This window comes from Dendrobates tinctorius, unplaced genomic scaffold (genome assembly GCF_039654945.1).
Source record: "Dendrobates tinctorius isolate UK_male_01 unplaced genomic scaffold, ASM3965494v1 ptg000138l, whole genome shotgun sequence".
Lineage (NCBI taxonomy): Eukaryota > Metazoa > Chordata > Amphibia > Anura > Dendrobatidae > Dendrobates > Dendrobates tinctorius.
In genome coordinates this window covers 4,053,257-4,069,470 of record NW_027361806.1, presented here as the reverse complement: position 1 = coordinate 4,069,470, position 16,214 = coordinate 4,053,257, and the positions used below count along the sequence as shown (strand labels likewise).

Genomic DNA, 16,214 nt, shown 5'->3' with positions numbered 1-16,214 from the left:
GCTTCCTCACAGGCTCCGCCCTCGAAGAGTTACTGACCAATTCCAGGAGAGAAACATCCTGTCCACAAAACTATTTACCAACTTTGAGCTGCGACATGCGCCCCCCCGCCTCCTATTGGCTGCCAACAACCGGGCCCGCCCCAAAAGTGTATGGTTTCTATTCGACAAAGCGACTGCCATTCACTTCATAGTCAGCCAATAGATAAACGGCTTCTGTGAGGGAGTTGGGTTATGCGAAAATTACGATTAGTGATTGGACGAGAGTGTTAACTGTCAGTCACGCTCTGGCGAAAGTAGATTGGCTAGTGGACGAAAGGTGGGCGGGGTACGTTGTAAGGCTCCGCCTCCTGTAGAAGCTGCGCTGGGTCGCGGCGGAGTCTCCGCTGGGAGATCGACGTTGGCGGACATGGAGGCCGGGGAAGAGCGCTGAGGGCTCCGAGCGGTACCGGGAGCCGCGTACGGTGAGTGCGACGTAATGTACCGCCCTCCACGGCTGCGGACGTATCCGACTCTTCCCCCTCACTAGTGACACCTAGTGTAACTGCAGCGTACAGCTGTGAGGGGCCACAGCCTGATACACAGGGACACCCTCTATATACAGTGACACACACACTCCATATACAGTGACACACACACTACATACAGCTCAGAGGGGCCACAGCCTGATACACAGGGACACCCTCTATATACAGTGACACACACACTCCATATACAGTGACACACACACTACATACAGCTCAGAGGGGCCACAGCCTGATACACAGGGACACCCTCTATATACAGTGACACACACTACATACAGCTCAGAGGGGCCACAGCCTGACACACAGGGACACCCTCTATATACAGTGACACACACACTCCATATACAGTGACACACACACTACATACAGCTCAGAGGGGCCACAGCCTGATACACAGGGACACCCTCTATATACAGTGACACACACTACATACAGCTCAGAGGGGCCACAGCCTGACACACAGGGACACCCTCTATATACAGTGACACACACTACATACAGCTCAGAGGGGCCACAGCCTGATACACAGGGACACCCTCTATATACAGTGACACACACTACATACAGCTCAGAGGGGCCACAGCCTGACACACAGGGACACCCTCTATATACAGTGACACACACACTCTATATACAGTGACACACACACTACATACAGCTCAGAGGGGCCACAGCCTGATACACACGGACACCCTCTATATACAGTGACACACACTACATACAGCTCAGAGGGGCCACAGCCTGATACACAGGGACACCCTCTATATACAGTGACACACACTACATACAGCTCAGAGGGGCCACAGCCTGATACACAGGGACACCCTCTATATACAGTGACACACACTACATACAGCTCAGAGGGGCCACAGCCTGATACACAGGGACACCCTCTATATACAGTGACACACACTACATACAGCTCAGAGGGGCCACAGCCTGACACACAGGGACACCCTCTATATACAGTGACACACACACTCTATATACAGTGACACACACACTACATACAGCTCAGAGGGGCCACAGCCTGATACACACGGACACCCTCTATATACAGTGACACACGCTACATACAGCTCAGAGGGGCCACAGCCTGATACACAGGGACACCCTCTATATACAGTGACACACACTACATACAGCTCAGAGGGGCCACAGCCTGATACACAGGGACACCCTCTATATACAGTGACACACACTACATACAGCTCAGAGGGGCCACAGCCTGATACACAGGGACACCCTCTATATACAGTGACACACACACTACATACAGCTCAGAGGGGCCACAGCCTGACACACAGGGACACCCTCTATATACAGTGACACACACTACATACAGCTCAGAGGGGCCACAGCCTGATACACAGGGACACCCTCTATATACAGTGACACACACTACATACAGCTCAGAGGGGCCACAGCCTGATACACAGGGACACCCTCTATATACAGTGACACACACTACATACAGCTCAGAGGGGCCACAGCCTGATACACAGGGACACCCTCTATATACAGTGACACACACTACATACAGCTCAGAGGGGCCACAGCCTGATACACAGGGACACACTCTATATACAGTGACACATCCTCTATATACAGTGACACACACACTACATACAGCTCAGAGGGGCCACAGCCTGACACACAGGGACACCCTCTATATACAGTGACACACACTCCATATACAGTGACACACACACTACATACAGCTCAGGCTGGTTTCACACTTGCGTTTTTTGCGCTGTTTTTTTCCCTATCTTTTACATGGGTGCGCATACACATGCGTTTGTATGCGCATGCGTTTTTTTGTTGTGTGACACAAAATGCATCCTGTTGCATTTTTTTGTGCGTCCGACTTTCCCCTAAAAAACGCATGCGCACGCAATGCTTTTTTTTTTACAGCCAAACACCGATTATAGTCTATGGGTGCGCATGGTAATGCGCACGTGTGCTCAAAAAAAAGCATGCGTTTTTTTAAAAAAATGCACCCAAGCCCGCAAAAAAACGCACACAAACGCATGATGCGTTTTTTACGTGCGTTTGCACTGCGCACCGTGCGCAGCGCAAAAAAACGCAAGTGTGAAAGTAGCCTCAGAGGGGCCACAGCCTGATAAACAGGGACACCCTCTATATACTGTAAACACACCCTCTATATACAGTGACACACACTACATACAGCTCAGAGGGGCCACAGCCTGATAAACAGGGACACCCTCTATATACTGTAAACACACCCTCTATATACAGTGACACACACTACATACAGCTCAGAGGGGCCACAGCCTGACACACAGGGACACCCTCTATATACAATACACACACACTCTACATACAGTGACACACTACATACAGTGACACACACTATACACAGTGACACACATGCAATATACAGTTATATGCCGCTCTTTATGCCGTGTTATATACCACTCTGTGCTTCCCTGTGTTATCTACCGCTGTTTCCTTATATACAGTGTTATATACTGCTCTATATACGGTGTTGCCTACCGCTCTGCGCGTCCCCGTATACAGCGTTGCCTGCCGCTCTGCGCGTCCCCGTATACAGCGTTGCCTGCCGCTCTGCGCGTCCCCGTATACAGCGTTGCCTGCCGCTCTGCGCGTCCCCGTATACAGCGTTGCCTGCCGCTCTGCGCGTCCCCGTATACAGCGTTGCCTGCCGCTCTGCGCGTCCCCGTATACAGCGTTGCCTGCCGCTCTGCGCGTCCCCGTATACAGCGTTGCCTGCCGCTCTGCGCGTCCCCGTATACAGCGTTGCCTACCGCTATATACACAGTGTTATATACCGTTCTATGGTTGCTATACAGTATCGGTGAGACGCTCGGACGCCCCAGTTCGTACAATGCTTTTCCTTGTTATGGGAATGTGCACATTGTAGATTCAGACTGAAAGCCACAAAACCACATGAGAACTCACATGGAAGCAAAGAGCAAATAAACACATGTGAAACAACCCAGAATGTGTGTTACATCTTAGATTCCCCCTTTTTTTGTTATGACTCTGTTACACACTTTCTCTCCTTCATCAGTTTGTCACCTGGAAAGGCTTCCAGCAATCTTGGAGGAGTTCCACGAGGTGCTGAGTGCTTGCTGCTGCTTTGCCTTCACGTTGCGTCCATCTCATCCCAAACTATCTCCATTGAGTTGAGGTCAGGTGATTGTGGAGGCCATGTGTCATCTGCTGCAGCCATCATCCCTCTCACTCTTGGTCACATCGCTTTCACTGGCCTGGAGATGTTTTCAGTCATTGTCCTGTTGCAACACAAGTGATGGTTCCACTAAGAACATCAGATGGGATGGTGGTCACTGCAGAGCGCTGCGGTCGCCATGCTGGGTAATGTGCTCTGGCTGTGTAATAAATCACCAATATTGTCCCCTGCAGAGCACCCTCCACCATCACACACCCCCCTCCAAGCTTCACGGTGGGCACCACAGACATAGAAGCCATCCACTTACGTTTTCTGCAGTAAAGATTTCCACTGATCTAATGTCCAGTTGCTCCATTCAAACACGTTTTTTCTTGTTTGCGGGCTTCAGTAGTGGTTTCTTTGCAGCGGTTCGACAATTTGACCATGAATATCTGCTCCCCCCCCCCAGTCTCCTCTGGACAGCTGATGTTGAGATGTGTCTGCTGCTTGATGGCTGAACATCATTTATGAGGGCTTTTATCTGAGAGCTAATATTTGAGGGTCCGGCTATTTGCATTTTCTGAAGCTAGTAACTCTGATGAACTTATCCTCTGCAGCTGAAGTAATTCTTGTTCTCTTTCTTTCCTGGGGCAGTCGTCTTGAGAGCCAGTTTCTTAGCAGTTGATGGTTTTCACAACTTCACTTGAAAGATACCTTCCAGGTCCTAGCAATTTTCTCAATTCGTGTCATAAAGTAATGAAGGACTGTGGTGTCTCTTTACTCGGTTGAGTGGTTCTTTCCAGATTCTGGCTTTGGACAGTTGTGGGATAGTCCTCAGCGCTATTTGGCGTCATGCTGCAACACTGTCTCTGCAAAAAATGGTCGCTAATACTATCTGATTCCACAAAGGAGCTCCTGATGAAGGCGACCTGTTCTTTGGAAGCCATTCCAGGTGATGACCTCATGAAACTGCTGGAGAGAATGCTGAGGGGGTGTAAAGCTGTCGTCGGGGTAAAAGGGGGAAATCTATGGTTCTAGTTTACAAAATGGGGTCACCTTTGGGTGTTTCTTCTGTTTTGCACCTCCAGGGCCACTCTGCACATGCAACATGGCGTCTGCAATCTATTCAAGCCAATTTATCACTGCAAAAAATCCAATAGCGCTCCTTCCTTTCCGAGCCGTGCCTTGTGCGCAAATTGTAGTTTTTATGACCACCTATAGGGTATTTGTAAGAAACTGCATAACTAATTGTGGGCTCCGTTTTCTCTTGTTACCGTTTACGTACATGAAAAGTTCTGGGGCTATAGTAAAAGTTTTTACTGGTAAAAAAATAAATTTTTCATTCTACTTTGCGCTGATTCCTTAGAACACAAAATTCCCAATACATCACTCGGACAGCCGGGTCTCAGCAGAAATCCAAGAGAGAACAGCAGCAGCTCAAAAACTATCCATACCAAGAGCAAAGAGCCAAAGTGTCTTAAGGAGAATATCAAATTTTATTTTTTATAAAAAATTCATAATATTTTATTATTAATACAGAGATACCAGTTAGAGTGCAGAGAAGGAGACTAACCCCAAATGCCACCGTGCCGCTCAAGTATGTAAAAAAGCCTAACATGTAGTCAATATCAGTAAGGTAAGCTGAAACAGGTCAGACCAAATGGTATTAAATACAAAAAGATCACAATAAAAATAGCGCTGAACGCACCAAGCGTTTACCAGAATGAAGCGCTCGGTGAACCATAAATCAGTAAGGTGAACTGAAGCAGGTCAGACCAGACAGTATTGAGTGCAAAAAAGGATTACAGTGAGAGTAGCGCTGGACGCACCTAGCGTTCACTACAATCAAGCGCTCAGTAGGCCATAAAGCAAACTGTCAAGCTCAAAAAAATAAAGGGAACACTTAAACAACAGAATATAACTCCAAGTAAATCAAACTTCTGTGAAATCAAACTGTCCACTTACAGTTGTGGCCAAAAGTATTGACAACCCTGCAATTCTGTCAGATAATACTCAGTTTATTCCTGAAAATGATTGCAAACACAAATTCTTTGATATTATTATCTTCATTTAATTTGTCTTAAATGAAAAATCACAAAAGAGAATGAAGCAAAAAGCAAAACATTGATCATTTCACACACAACTCCAAAAATGGGCCAGACAAAAGTATTGGCACCCTCAGCCTAATACTTGGTTGCACAACCTTTAGCCAAAATAACTGCGACCAACCGCTTCCGGTAACCATCAATGAGTTTCTTACAATGCTCTGCTGGAATCTTAGACCATTCTTCTTTGGCAAACTGCTCCAGGTCCCTGATATTTGAAGGGTGCCTTCTCCAAGCTGCCATTTTTAGATCTCGCCACAGGTGTTCTATGGGATTCAGGTCTGGACTCATTGCTGGCCACCTTAGAAGTCTCCAGTGCTTTCTCTCAAACCATTTTCTAGTGCTTTTTGAAGTGTGTTTTGGGTCATTGTCCTGCTGGAAGACCCATGACCTCTGAGGGAGACCCAGCTTTCTCACACTGGGCCCTACATTATGCTGCAAAATGTGTTGGTAGTCTTCAGACTTCATAATGCCATGCACACGGTCAAGCAGTCCAGTGCCAGAGGCAGCAAAGCAACTCCAAAACATCAGGGAACCTCCACCATGTTTGACTGTAGGGACCGTGTTTTTTTCTTTGAATGCCTCTTTTTTCTCCTGTAAACTCTATGTTGATGCCTTTGCCCAAAAAGCTCTACTTTTGTCTCATCTGACCAGATAACATTCTTCCAAAACGTTTTAGGCTTTTTCAGGTACGTTTTGGCAAACTCCAGCCTGGCTTTTTTATGTCTCGGGGTAAGAAGTGGGGTCTTCCTGGGTCTCCTGCCATACAGTCCCTTTTCATTCAGACGCCGACGGATAGTACGGGTTGACACTGTTGTACCCTCGGACTGCAGGGCAGCTTGAACTTGTTTGGATGTTAGTCGAGGTTCTTTATCCAACATCTGCACAATCTTGCGTTGAAATCTCTTGTCAATTTTTCTTTTCCGTCCACATCTAGGGAGGTTAGCCACAGTGCCATGGGCTTTAAACTTCTTGATGACACTGCGCACGGTAGACACAGGAACATTCAGGTCTTTGGAGATGGACTTGTAGCCTTGAGATTGCTCATGCTTCTTCACAATTTGGTTTCTCAAGTCCTCAGACAGTTCTTTGGTCTTCTTTCTTTTCTCCATGCTCAATGTGGTACACACAAGGACACAGGACAGAGGTTGAGTCAACTTTAATCCATGTCAACTGGCTGCAAGTGTGATTTAGTTATTGCCAACACCTGTTAGGTGCCACAGGTAAGTTACAGGTGCTGTTAATTACACAAATTAGAGAAGCATCACATGATTTTTCGAACAGTGCCAATACTTTCGTCCACCCTCTTTTTTTATGTTTGGTATGGAATTATATCCAATTTGGCTTTAGGACAATTCTTTTTGTGTTTTTTCATTTAAGACAAATTAAATGAAGATAATAATATCAAAGAATTTGTGTTTGCAATCATTTTCAGGAAGAAACTGAGTATTATCTGACAGAATTGCAGGGGTGTCAATACTTTTGGCTGCAACTGTAGGAAGCAACACTGATTGACAATCATGCTGTTGTGCAAATGGAATAGACAACAGATGGAAATTATTGGCAATTATCAAGACACCCTCAATAAAGGAGTGGTTCTGCAGGTGGGGACCACAGACCACATCTCAGTACCAATGCTTTCTGGCTGATGTTTTGGTCACTTTTGAATGTTGGCTGTGCTTTCACACTTGTGGTAGCATGAGACGGACTCTACAACCCACACAAGTGACTCAGGTAGTGCAGCTCATCAATGTGAGCTGTGGCAAGAAGGTTTGCTGTGTCTGTCATCGTAGTGTCCAGAGGCTGGAGGCGCTACCAGGAGACAGGCCAGTACACCAGGAGACGTGGAGGGGGCCATAGGAGGGCAACAACCCAGCAGCAGGACCGCTGCCTCAGCCTTTGTGTAAGGAGGAACAGGAGGAGCACTGCCAGAGCCCTGCAAAATGACCTCCAACAGGCCACAAATGTGCATGTGTCTGCACAAACGGTTAGAAACCGACTCCATGAGGATGGTGTAAGTGCCCAACGTCCACAGATGGGGGTTGTGCTCACAGCCCAACACCATGCAGGACACTTGGCATTTGCCACAGAACACCAGGATTGGCAAATTTGCCACTGGCGCCCTGTGCTCTTCAAAGATGAAAGCAGGTTCACATTGAGCACATGTGATAGACGTTATAGAGCCTGGAGACGCCGTGGAGCGGTCCGCTGCCTGCAACATCCTTCAGCATGACTGGTTTGGCAGAGGGTCAGTAGTGGTGTGGGGTGGCATTTCTTTGGAGGGCCACATGATGTTGGGCTGTGAGCAAAATCTCCATCTGTGGACGTCGGGCCCTCAGACCATCCTCATGGAGTCGGTTTCTAACCGTTTGTGCAGACACATGCACATTTGTGGCCTGCTGGAGGTCATTTTGCAGGGTTCTGGCAGTGCTCCTCCTGTTCCTCCTTGCACAAAGGTGGAGGTAGCGGTCCTGCTGCTGGGTTGTTGCCCTCCTATGGCCCCCTCCACATCTCCTGGTGTACTGGCCTGTCTCCTGGTAGCGCCTCCAGCCTCTGGACACTACGATGACAGACACAGCAAACCTTCTTGCCACAGCTCGCATTGATGTGCCATCCTGGATGAGCTGCACTACCTGAGCCACTTGTGTGGGTTGTAGAGTCCGTCTCTTGCTACCACGAGTGTGAAAGCACAACCAACATTCAAAAGTGACTAAGACATCAGCCAGAAAGCATTGGTACTGAGATGTGGTCTGTGGTCCCCACCTGCAGAACCACTCCTTTATTGAGGGTGTCTTGATAATTGCCAATAATTTCCATCTGTTGTCTATTCCATTTGCACAACATCATGTGAAATTTATTGTCAATCAGTGTTGCTTCCTAAGTGGACAGTTTGATGTCACAGAAGTTTGATTTACTTGGAGTTGTATTCTGTTGTTTTAAGTGTTCCCTTTATTTTTTTGAGCAGTGTATTTGCAAAATCTAAATTTACAAAACACCGACAAAGTATAACGTGCCATGAAAAAACAATCTCGGAATTGCTGAATTACGTAGAAGCTTTCCAGAGTTATTGCTGCATAAAGTGACGTCAGGTTTGAAAAAAATGGGGCTTTTTCACAAATTGCAAAAAAAATGGTATATTGCTGTCAGACTGGATGCCGTCCCCATCCTGCATTTGGTTGTATTCTCCTTCTCGATGGCGCCCCCGGCTAGCTGCACGCAGCGGAGACATTGTACATGTAATGCTCCGTGCCCTATGATCCCTCCTGCTGATTATCGCACTGCGTTGTGTGATGTGACCTATGGTACCGGCTCCTGCCGTGCCCAGAACGCCACCCCTTTAATCAACAAGCCGTGTATTTAGCAGCATCGGCGAATCTTGCAGCGCTCTCCTAAAAGTGAGTCTAAAAATATTCCATTAGAAATGAATGGGGTTGTCCTCGATTTGGTGGCATTTCCTTCTAAGGAGCGCAATGCAACAGCCGTCTTGCCTCTGTACGACTACAAGTCTAAGCATGCCCAGTGGATTGTCGGCGAAGCCCCAGTCGTATCTGATCACCGTATAAATTGTTTTTCATTTTTAATCAATCCCTGACTTCCTAAAGGTTAATCAGTGTGCGGCCGCCGGAGCTCATCGGTCACGGGATGGCGAAGTGAGCACGCTGGCTGCCGGCTCTCTAATCATCCGTCCCCTGAGGTCGCTGCTCCTACAAGACGCGCTTCATACAGTCATTCTGAGTTGATTTGTTTTCCTGCTTTACAGCTGGGAAAACGCTTTTTATGTAAAATCCCAGGGTCTCTTCCCAGTCATCCGTTCCCTCACCGCCGGCTACTGAAAATTGCTTTACCTGTTACGTCTACTTTAAAAGCCGGAATTTTCTTTTATTGATCTAAAGTTTTATGGGCTCACTATTCACTGGGTATATGTAGCATAAACTTGTTGTAGACTGTATCGTACTCTAGTCACATCCTGAGCTGCACTCCTTATTCACTGGGTATTTGTAGCATAAACTTGTTATAGACTGTATTATACTCTAGTCACATCCAGAGCTGCGCTTCTTATTCACTGGGTAATTTAGTCTAATTTTTTTATATATCCACATTCTGACCTTGATCATTAGTGGCCGCTGTCAGTCCTTTGCTCTTTTTTGCCATGTTGACCTTAAAACATTCCGTTGTTTTTCGTTTTTAGCGCTTCATGAACGCCGTGCGGCGAGACTCCAGGACGCCCTAAAATGTGATCGTTCCTCGTCACATCCAGTCTTAACTCAGGGAGCAATGGATCGGAATAAACGAAATTCGATCGCTGGATTTCCACCTCGGTTGGACCGCATTGAGGATACCGTATCGGGTGAAGGTGGGATTGGTCAGCTGGGCCGAGTCTACTCCTCATCCTACAACGCACTCATCAGTGCCTTCTCCAGGCTGACGCGACTTGATGACTTCACCTGCGAGAAGATCGGATCTGGCTTCTTCTCCGAGGTCTTTAAGGTAAGCTTCGTTTGCTGCCATCCTTAATACGATTGGTTTGCATAGATTCAGTGCATTTATTTTTGTCATATTCTTCACATAATTTCATTATCAGTTCTATGTTTGCTGTCAGTACATGGAAATTATCTTGTTTACATCCAGAGGCAGAAAACTCGTTCTGGCACCGATACTTGAGCTTTATAGTCAATTGTGAACTTAATAATAATAATAATAATAATAATAATAATACATTTTTAGTTCTATAACTTATAACTCCAACATATTATTATTTTACTCACTTTATAGCGCCATTAATTCCACAGCGCTTTACAGACATTATCGGCACTGTCCCCATTGGGGCTCACAATCTAGATTACCTATTAGTATGTCTTTGGCATGTGGGAAGAAACCGGAGAACTCGGAGGAAACCCACACAAACACGGGGAGAACATACAAACTCCTTACAGATGTTGTATCCAGGACTCCAGCACTGCAAGGCTGCAGTGCTATCCACTGAGCCACCATACAGTGCTGCCCCTATATTCCTCACTTATATCAGATGCCTGTCTATCTTGTATATGGGATCCTCCCCCTGCATATGGGATCCTCCCCCTCCATTTGGGATCCTCCCCCTCCATTTGGGATCCTCCCCCTGCATGCAGGCTCCTCCCCCTGTATGTGGGATCCTCCCTTTTGTCTTTGCAGATCTTTCCTGATAACTTTTTTTTCCCTCACAGTGAGTTTAGTTACTTGTACCTTTTTAATCTTCTGTCCTTAGTATAGTTTTATCATCTCTCCATGTACTGACGTTCAGCTGTCCTTGTGTGAGCAAGCAAAGCTGCAGTGTAAAGCATGGTGGCGAGACATGCTACCTGTGATGTAACAGGGTTGTTACAAGATAAGTAAAGCGTGGGTTTTATATGTAGATATACACTGTAACATGCTAAGTACCAGAGAACAAGGTCACGCGGCCCACACTCCCTCCGAGCAGTGATACAGAGCAGACGATGGGTGTCACTTCTGGGAAAACGTCGCAGCTTGTCTGTTTCTCTTTCTGTTTGCGGCAGCTTTTTTTTTTTTTTTCATTTTCTGCAGTTTTGTTATGATCCCGGGAAAGATTCTCCGCGGTTCAGTATGATGTCTGCATTAATACTTGTATAAATAGTCACCGCGTCACTGTGTGCTCTTAAAGGGACCTCTGGCATCTGCAAAATGTGCAATATAGTAAACCGCGACCATCTCAGGATTATTGTGTTTTTTTTTCTTTGCAGAGATGCATCTGCGCTTTTCACATCTGCACCTGCTGCAGCATATTGCGCCCTCGCTGCCAGTCTGTGTAGGAAGATGCTGAGCTATATATACATTTATAGACACACATATGATGATTAATGTTGTCTTATTTTTCTTAAAGCAGCCTCCGTTGTCATGGTGATTGGCGACAGATCTTTTTATATTATCACCGGCAATGTCTCATTTCTTTCCCTGTAATACCGACCTAAGCTTCATTCCAGGTTTTGAGGACGATGCTGGTTGGATGACAGAGATTTACCGACGTTCGTGAATTGATAGGTTGTCGTAAATGGCACCAGTTGCACTGAACAAACAATGAAAGCACCATATACATCCAAAAATGGCACCTATGTTGACTGCTTGCCTTGCAGGAAACAAGTCCCCACACAGCTCCATTAAAGGAGATGGGTTGCAGCTTGAAATATGTGACGGTGGCCATTTTGGACACCTACTCAGAGAACCCCATTAAAGGTTTAACAGTTCAACTGCCTTTGATACTCATGGAAACCAATCACAGGACAGCTTTCATTTTTCTAGAGCTGTTTGAGATGAAAGCTGACCAGTGATTGGTTGATAAGGGCAGCTAAGACATAAATGGGGCCCAGTATATGTCAGATGTCGGCCAGTCCTGTCTGTATAGACGTCTCCTCCGGGTTTCATCTTTGTTCCGCTCAGTATGGATCCGGTGGGATGTGGGATTCTCAGCCGCGTGTCTAGCCTTTGATCTTTATTTTGAGCCGGAGCGGAGGTTTATTATTACGGGCTGTCTTTAGTTACCATGCGGCTAGCATCTGGGATTTGCGTGCTGGGCTGCGACGTGTAATTACCTCTCCTGTCAGGGCAGGTTCCATGATGTCTGCGTGATAGGAGCTCAACGACTTTACATGACCGGATTAAATGCTCAGTGAACTGGAGGGGAACCCACAGCTGTTGTAGAACTACAAATCCCAGAGTGACCTGCATGTAGTGTGCATTATCAACACACACAATTGGGAGTTGTCTTTTTCAGTTGTCAATAAAGTTTGCCAAATTCAATCATAGTTTTCAAGTGCAGGAGAAAATATCAACAGATCAGAGCTCTGCTTTTTATTTCTCCCTTTGCAACCAATCCAAACCCTGCTTTCTTTTGTCTCTATGTTCCGGAGGAATGAAACCCGAAAGCTGATTGGTTGCTGTAGGCAGTTTCTACCCTCCGCCAGGATAGATGGTAACAGGGCATTCACTGGCAGCCATGTTGTCTATCGTATAGTCTGGCAGGTCAGCAGGTGATTGGTTAGTCACGTAACGTATGACCCTCCACTATTTTCTTTTTATTGTCTTCGGTGACTGGTCGCGTAATATAGAGGTGTTCAGTGTTTTACACTTTTTATTTGCCAGGCTGAGCCTTGTAGTTCTCTGGCAGACAGTGGACTTTCCATTAGGGAAATATAATTATATATAAAGTTTGTGTTTCCTTACTGTTGAGATCGTTAGAAAAATCATATGAATGGTCCTGTCATCAAGTTAAAAGTACAAAAAGCAATGATTAGTGACCCCCGACCCTCCCTCCAGAGATCGGTGTTATAGCATCCCATGTGTAGAAAGCATCCCTCCATTATATCATCCAGAAGGACGGGACCCTGCTACATTATATCATCCAGAAGGACGGGACCCTGCTACATTATATCATCCAGAAGGACGGGACCCTGCTACATTATATCATCCAGAAGAAAGGGACCCTGCTACATTATATCATCCAGAAGGATGGGACCCCGCTGCATTATATCCAGAAGGACGGGACCACTGCATTATATCATCCAGAAGAACGGGACCCCCTGCATTATATCATCCAGAAGAAATGGACCCCCTGCTACATTATATCATCCAGAAGAAATGGACCCCCTGCTACATTATATCATCCAGAAGGACGGGACCCTGCTACGTTATATCATCCAGAAGGACGGGACCCTGCTACGTTATATCATCCAGAAGGACGGGACCCTGCTACATTATATCATCCAGAAGGACGGGACCCTGCTACATTATATCATCCAGAAGAACGGGACCCCCTGCATTATATCATCCAGAAGAAATGGACCCCCTGCTACATTATATCATCCAGAAGAAATGGACCCCCTGCTACATTATATCATCCAGAAGGACGGGACCCTGCTATGTTATATCATCCAGAAGGACGGGACCCTGCTACGTTATATCATCCAGAAGGACGGGACCCTGCTACATTATATCATCCAGAAGGACGGGACCCTGCTACATTATATCATCCAGAAGGACGGGACCCTGCTACATTATATCATCCAGAAGGACGGGACCCAGCTACATTATATCATCCAGAAGGACGGGACCCAGCTACATTATATCATCCAGAAGGACGGGACCCAGCTACATTATATCATCCAGAAGGACGGGACCCTGCTACATTATATCATCCAGAAGGACGGGACCCCTCCATTATATCATCCAGAAGGACGGGACCCCTCCATTATATCATCCAGAAGGACGGGACCCCTCCATTATATCATCCAGAAGGACGGGACCCCTCCATTATATCATCCAGAAGGACGGGACCCTGTGCATTATATCATCCAGAAGGACGGGACCCCTGCATTATATCATCCAGAAGGACGGGACCCCTCCATTATATCATCCAGAAGGACGGGACCCCCTGCATTATATCATCCAGAAGGACGGGACCCCCTGCATTATATCATCCAGAAGGACGGGACCCCGTGCATTATATCATCCAGAAGGACGGGACCCTGTGCATTATATCATCCAGAAGGACGGGACCCTGTGCATTATATCATCCAGAAGGACGGGACCCTGTGCATTATATCATCCAGAAGGACGGGACCCTGTGCATTATATCATCCAGAAGGACGGGACCCCCTGCATTATATCATCCAGAAGGACGGGACCCCCTGCATTATATCATCCAGAAGGACGGGACCCCCTGCATTATATCATCCAGAAGGACGGGACCCCCTGCATTATATCATCCAGAAGGACGGGACCCCCTGCATTATATCATCCAGAAAGGGACCCCTACAGTGTAATAACATCCTGAACAAGGCCCCTGCAGTTTAGTTTCCTGTATCCAGAACCTGCGCTCTGTCCACCCTATGGCGAACGCTTAGTAATCCTATACGGTAGATGCCTAATAAAACAATTCCAAGGTGCAGAGGGAAGGAGTCCTGCCGACTGGAACTTGCATTGTAAAGCGGTCACATGAGGCTCGCAGAACGAAACCACGCAAGTGAGAGGAGCCTGACACGGATCAGCCAGACGAGCCACGAGCTGCTGCAGTGCGGAGACCGGACCGTAACCGGGAGCACGAAGCAAGGACCCTGCGGAGGCGAGGAGCCCCTCTCCGCAAACAATCGGGGCTTATTACTTCCATACAGTTGACTATTTTCCACTATGTCATATGTGATAATATCTTATCTAATTTCTATATATTTAATGACGGGAGGCTCCTGTACATACATGAGTGGCCTCCCATCTGCACAGTGGTTTCCTGTCCCGCAGGCCCATCCATCATCTGATCTCGGCGTGTGTTGGGCCGTGATATCAGACATTCAGATGGAGTAACTGGGTGTCAGACGTAATGTTCTCCTTACATGTAAGGACTCATTTCTGGGCGGAGGTCAAAAGTTTGAAGTTAGAGTAGTTATAAAAATGGATAAAGCTGCGTAAATCACAGATCGGTCATATTTTTGATGTGACAGCAGCACCCCACATCCCTGATGTTATTGATAAGGTTGTTGTTTTTTTCCTTTTCATGCAGTTTTAATGCTTTTTATTCTGTATATATTTTATTTAATTACTTGTCTTGCGTTACATCATCTCTGCTCCAGTTGCACACATTTTTTTTTTCTTGCCACAAAAGCTAAAACATACTTAAGGTATAAATGGGTGAGGCCAACTCTGATCAGGAGAGGACAATATCCCAATCTCTAGCATATAAAGTATATGAAGGGTTATAAGTAAATTGCACGTTGTAAGTATTTCGATACAAATACCCCAAGGATGGATTCCAAAGAGACGGCGGTATAATTTATTACAGACCGGAAACCGCATTTACAAAGCATCTGTGCAATCCTCGGCATGTGGGGTGTCAACTTTTGGTTACAGGTGCAGGCGGTGTTCTTTCATTGATAAGGTTGTAGTCTGGGTTTTTCGCAGTGTTTCCTCCTCCAGTTTTCATTCGGATTTTGGGGCAGATGAAATCCTTAAAAGGCACGAGCGGCCCCGAGATCACAGCATGAGGACTCGGAGCAAAACACATTCATGTTTCGTAATCCATGTAACTTTTCCTGTGCAAGAATGCCAAATCCAATCTCTTTTAAAGTGACAGCAGAGGTCACATAAATAGCGTGCAGGTCTGCGGAGAAGCAAAACATGGTGCGTCCAGGTATGTACAAGCATTGAATATGCATCGCACAGAATATACAACGTGAATGAGGTCGTCCACTTATTAAATACTGTTCTCCCCAGTGCAAAATAAAAAATAAGATACTCGCCTCCCGCACTGTTACTGTTTCAGTGATGTTAGCGCTGGATTTCCCGGCGCCCGCGTGACTTTAGCTGCAATGCTCGCAAGGATGACAGTCAGCGGCTGCTTCGCTTACACGTCCCTAAAACAATACTGGAATCCGAGGGAAGTGTGAGAAC

General features: G+C 46.5%; 1 protein-coding gene across 1 annotated transcript in view; it reads left to right on the top strand.

Annotated features, from left to right (window-relative positions):
* Positions 1-257: 257 nt before the first annotated feature.
* TESK2 (testis associated actin remodelling kinase 2) overlaps positions 258-16,214 on the top strand; it is a 46,486-nt gene continuing 30,529 nt past the window's right edge. The window contains exons 1-2 of the mRNA XM_073544439.1: positions 258-461; positions 9,973-10,271. Coding sequence (XP_073400540.1) covers positions 10,059-10,271 — 213 coding nt within the window. The 5' untranslated portion in view covers positions 258-461; positions 9,973-10,058. The remainder of the gene's footprint in view (positions 462-9,972; positions 10,272-16,214) is intronic.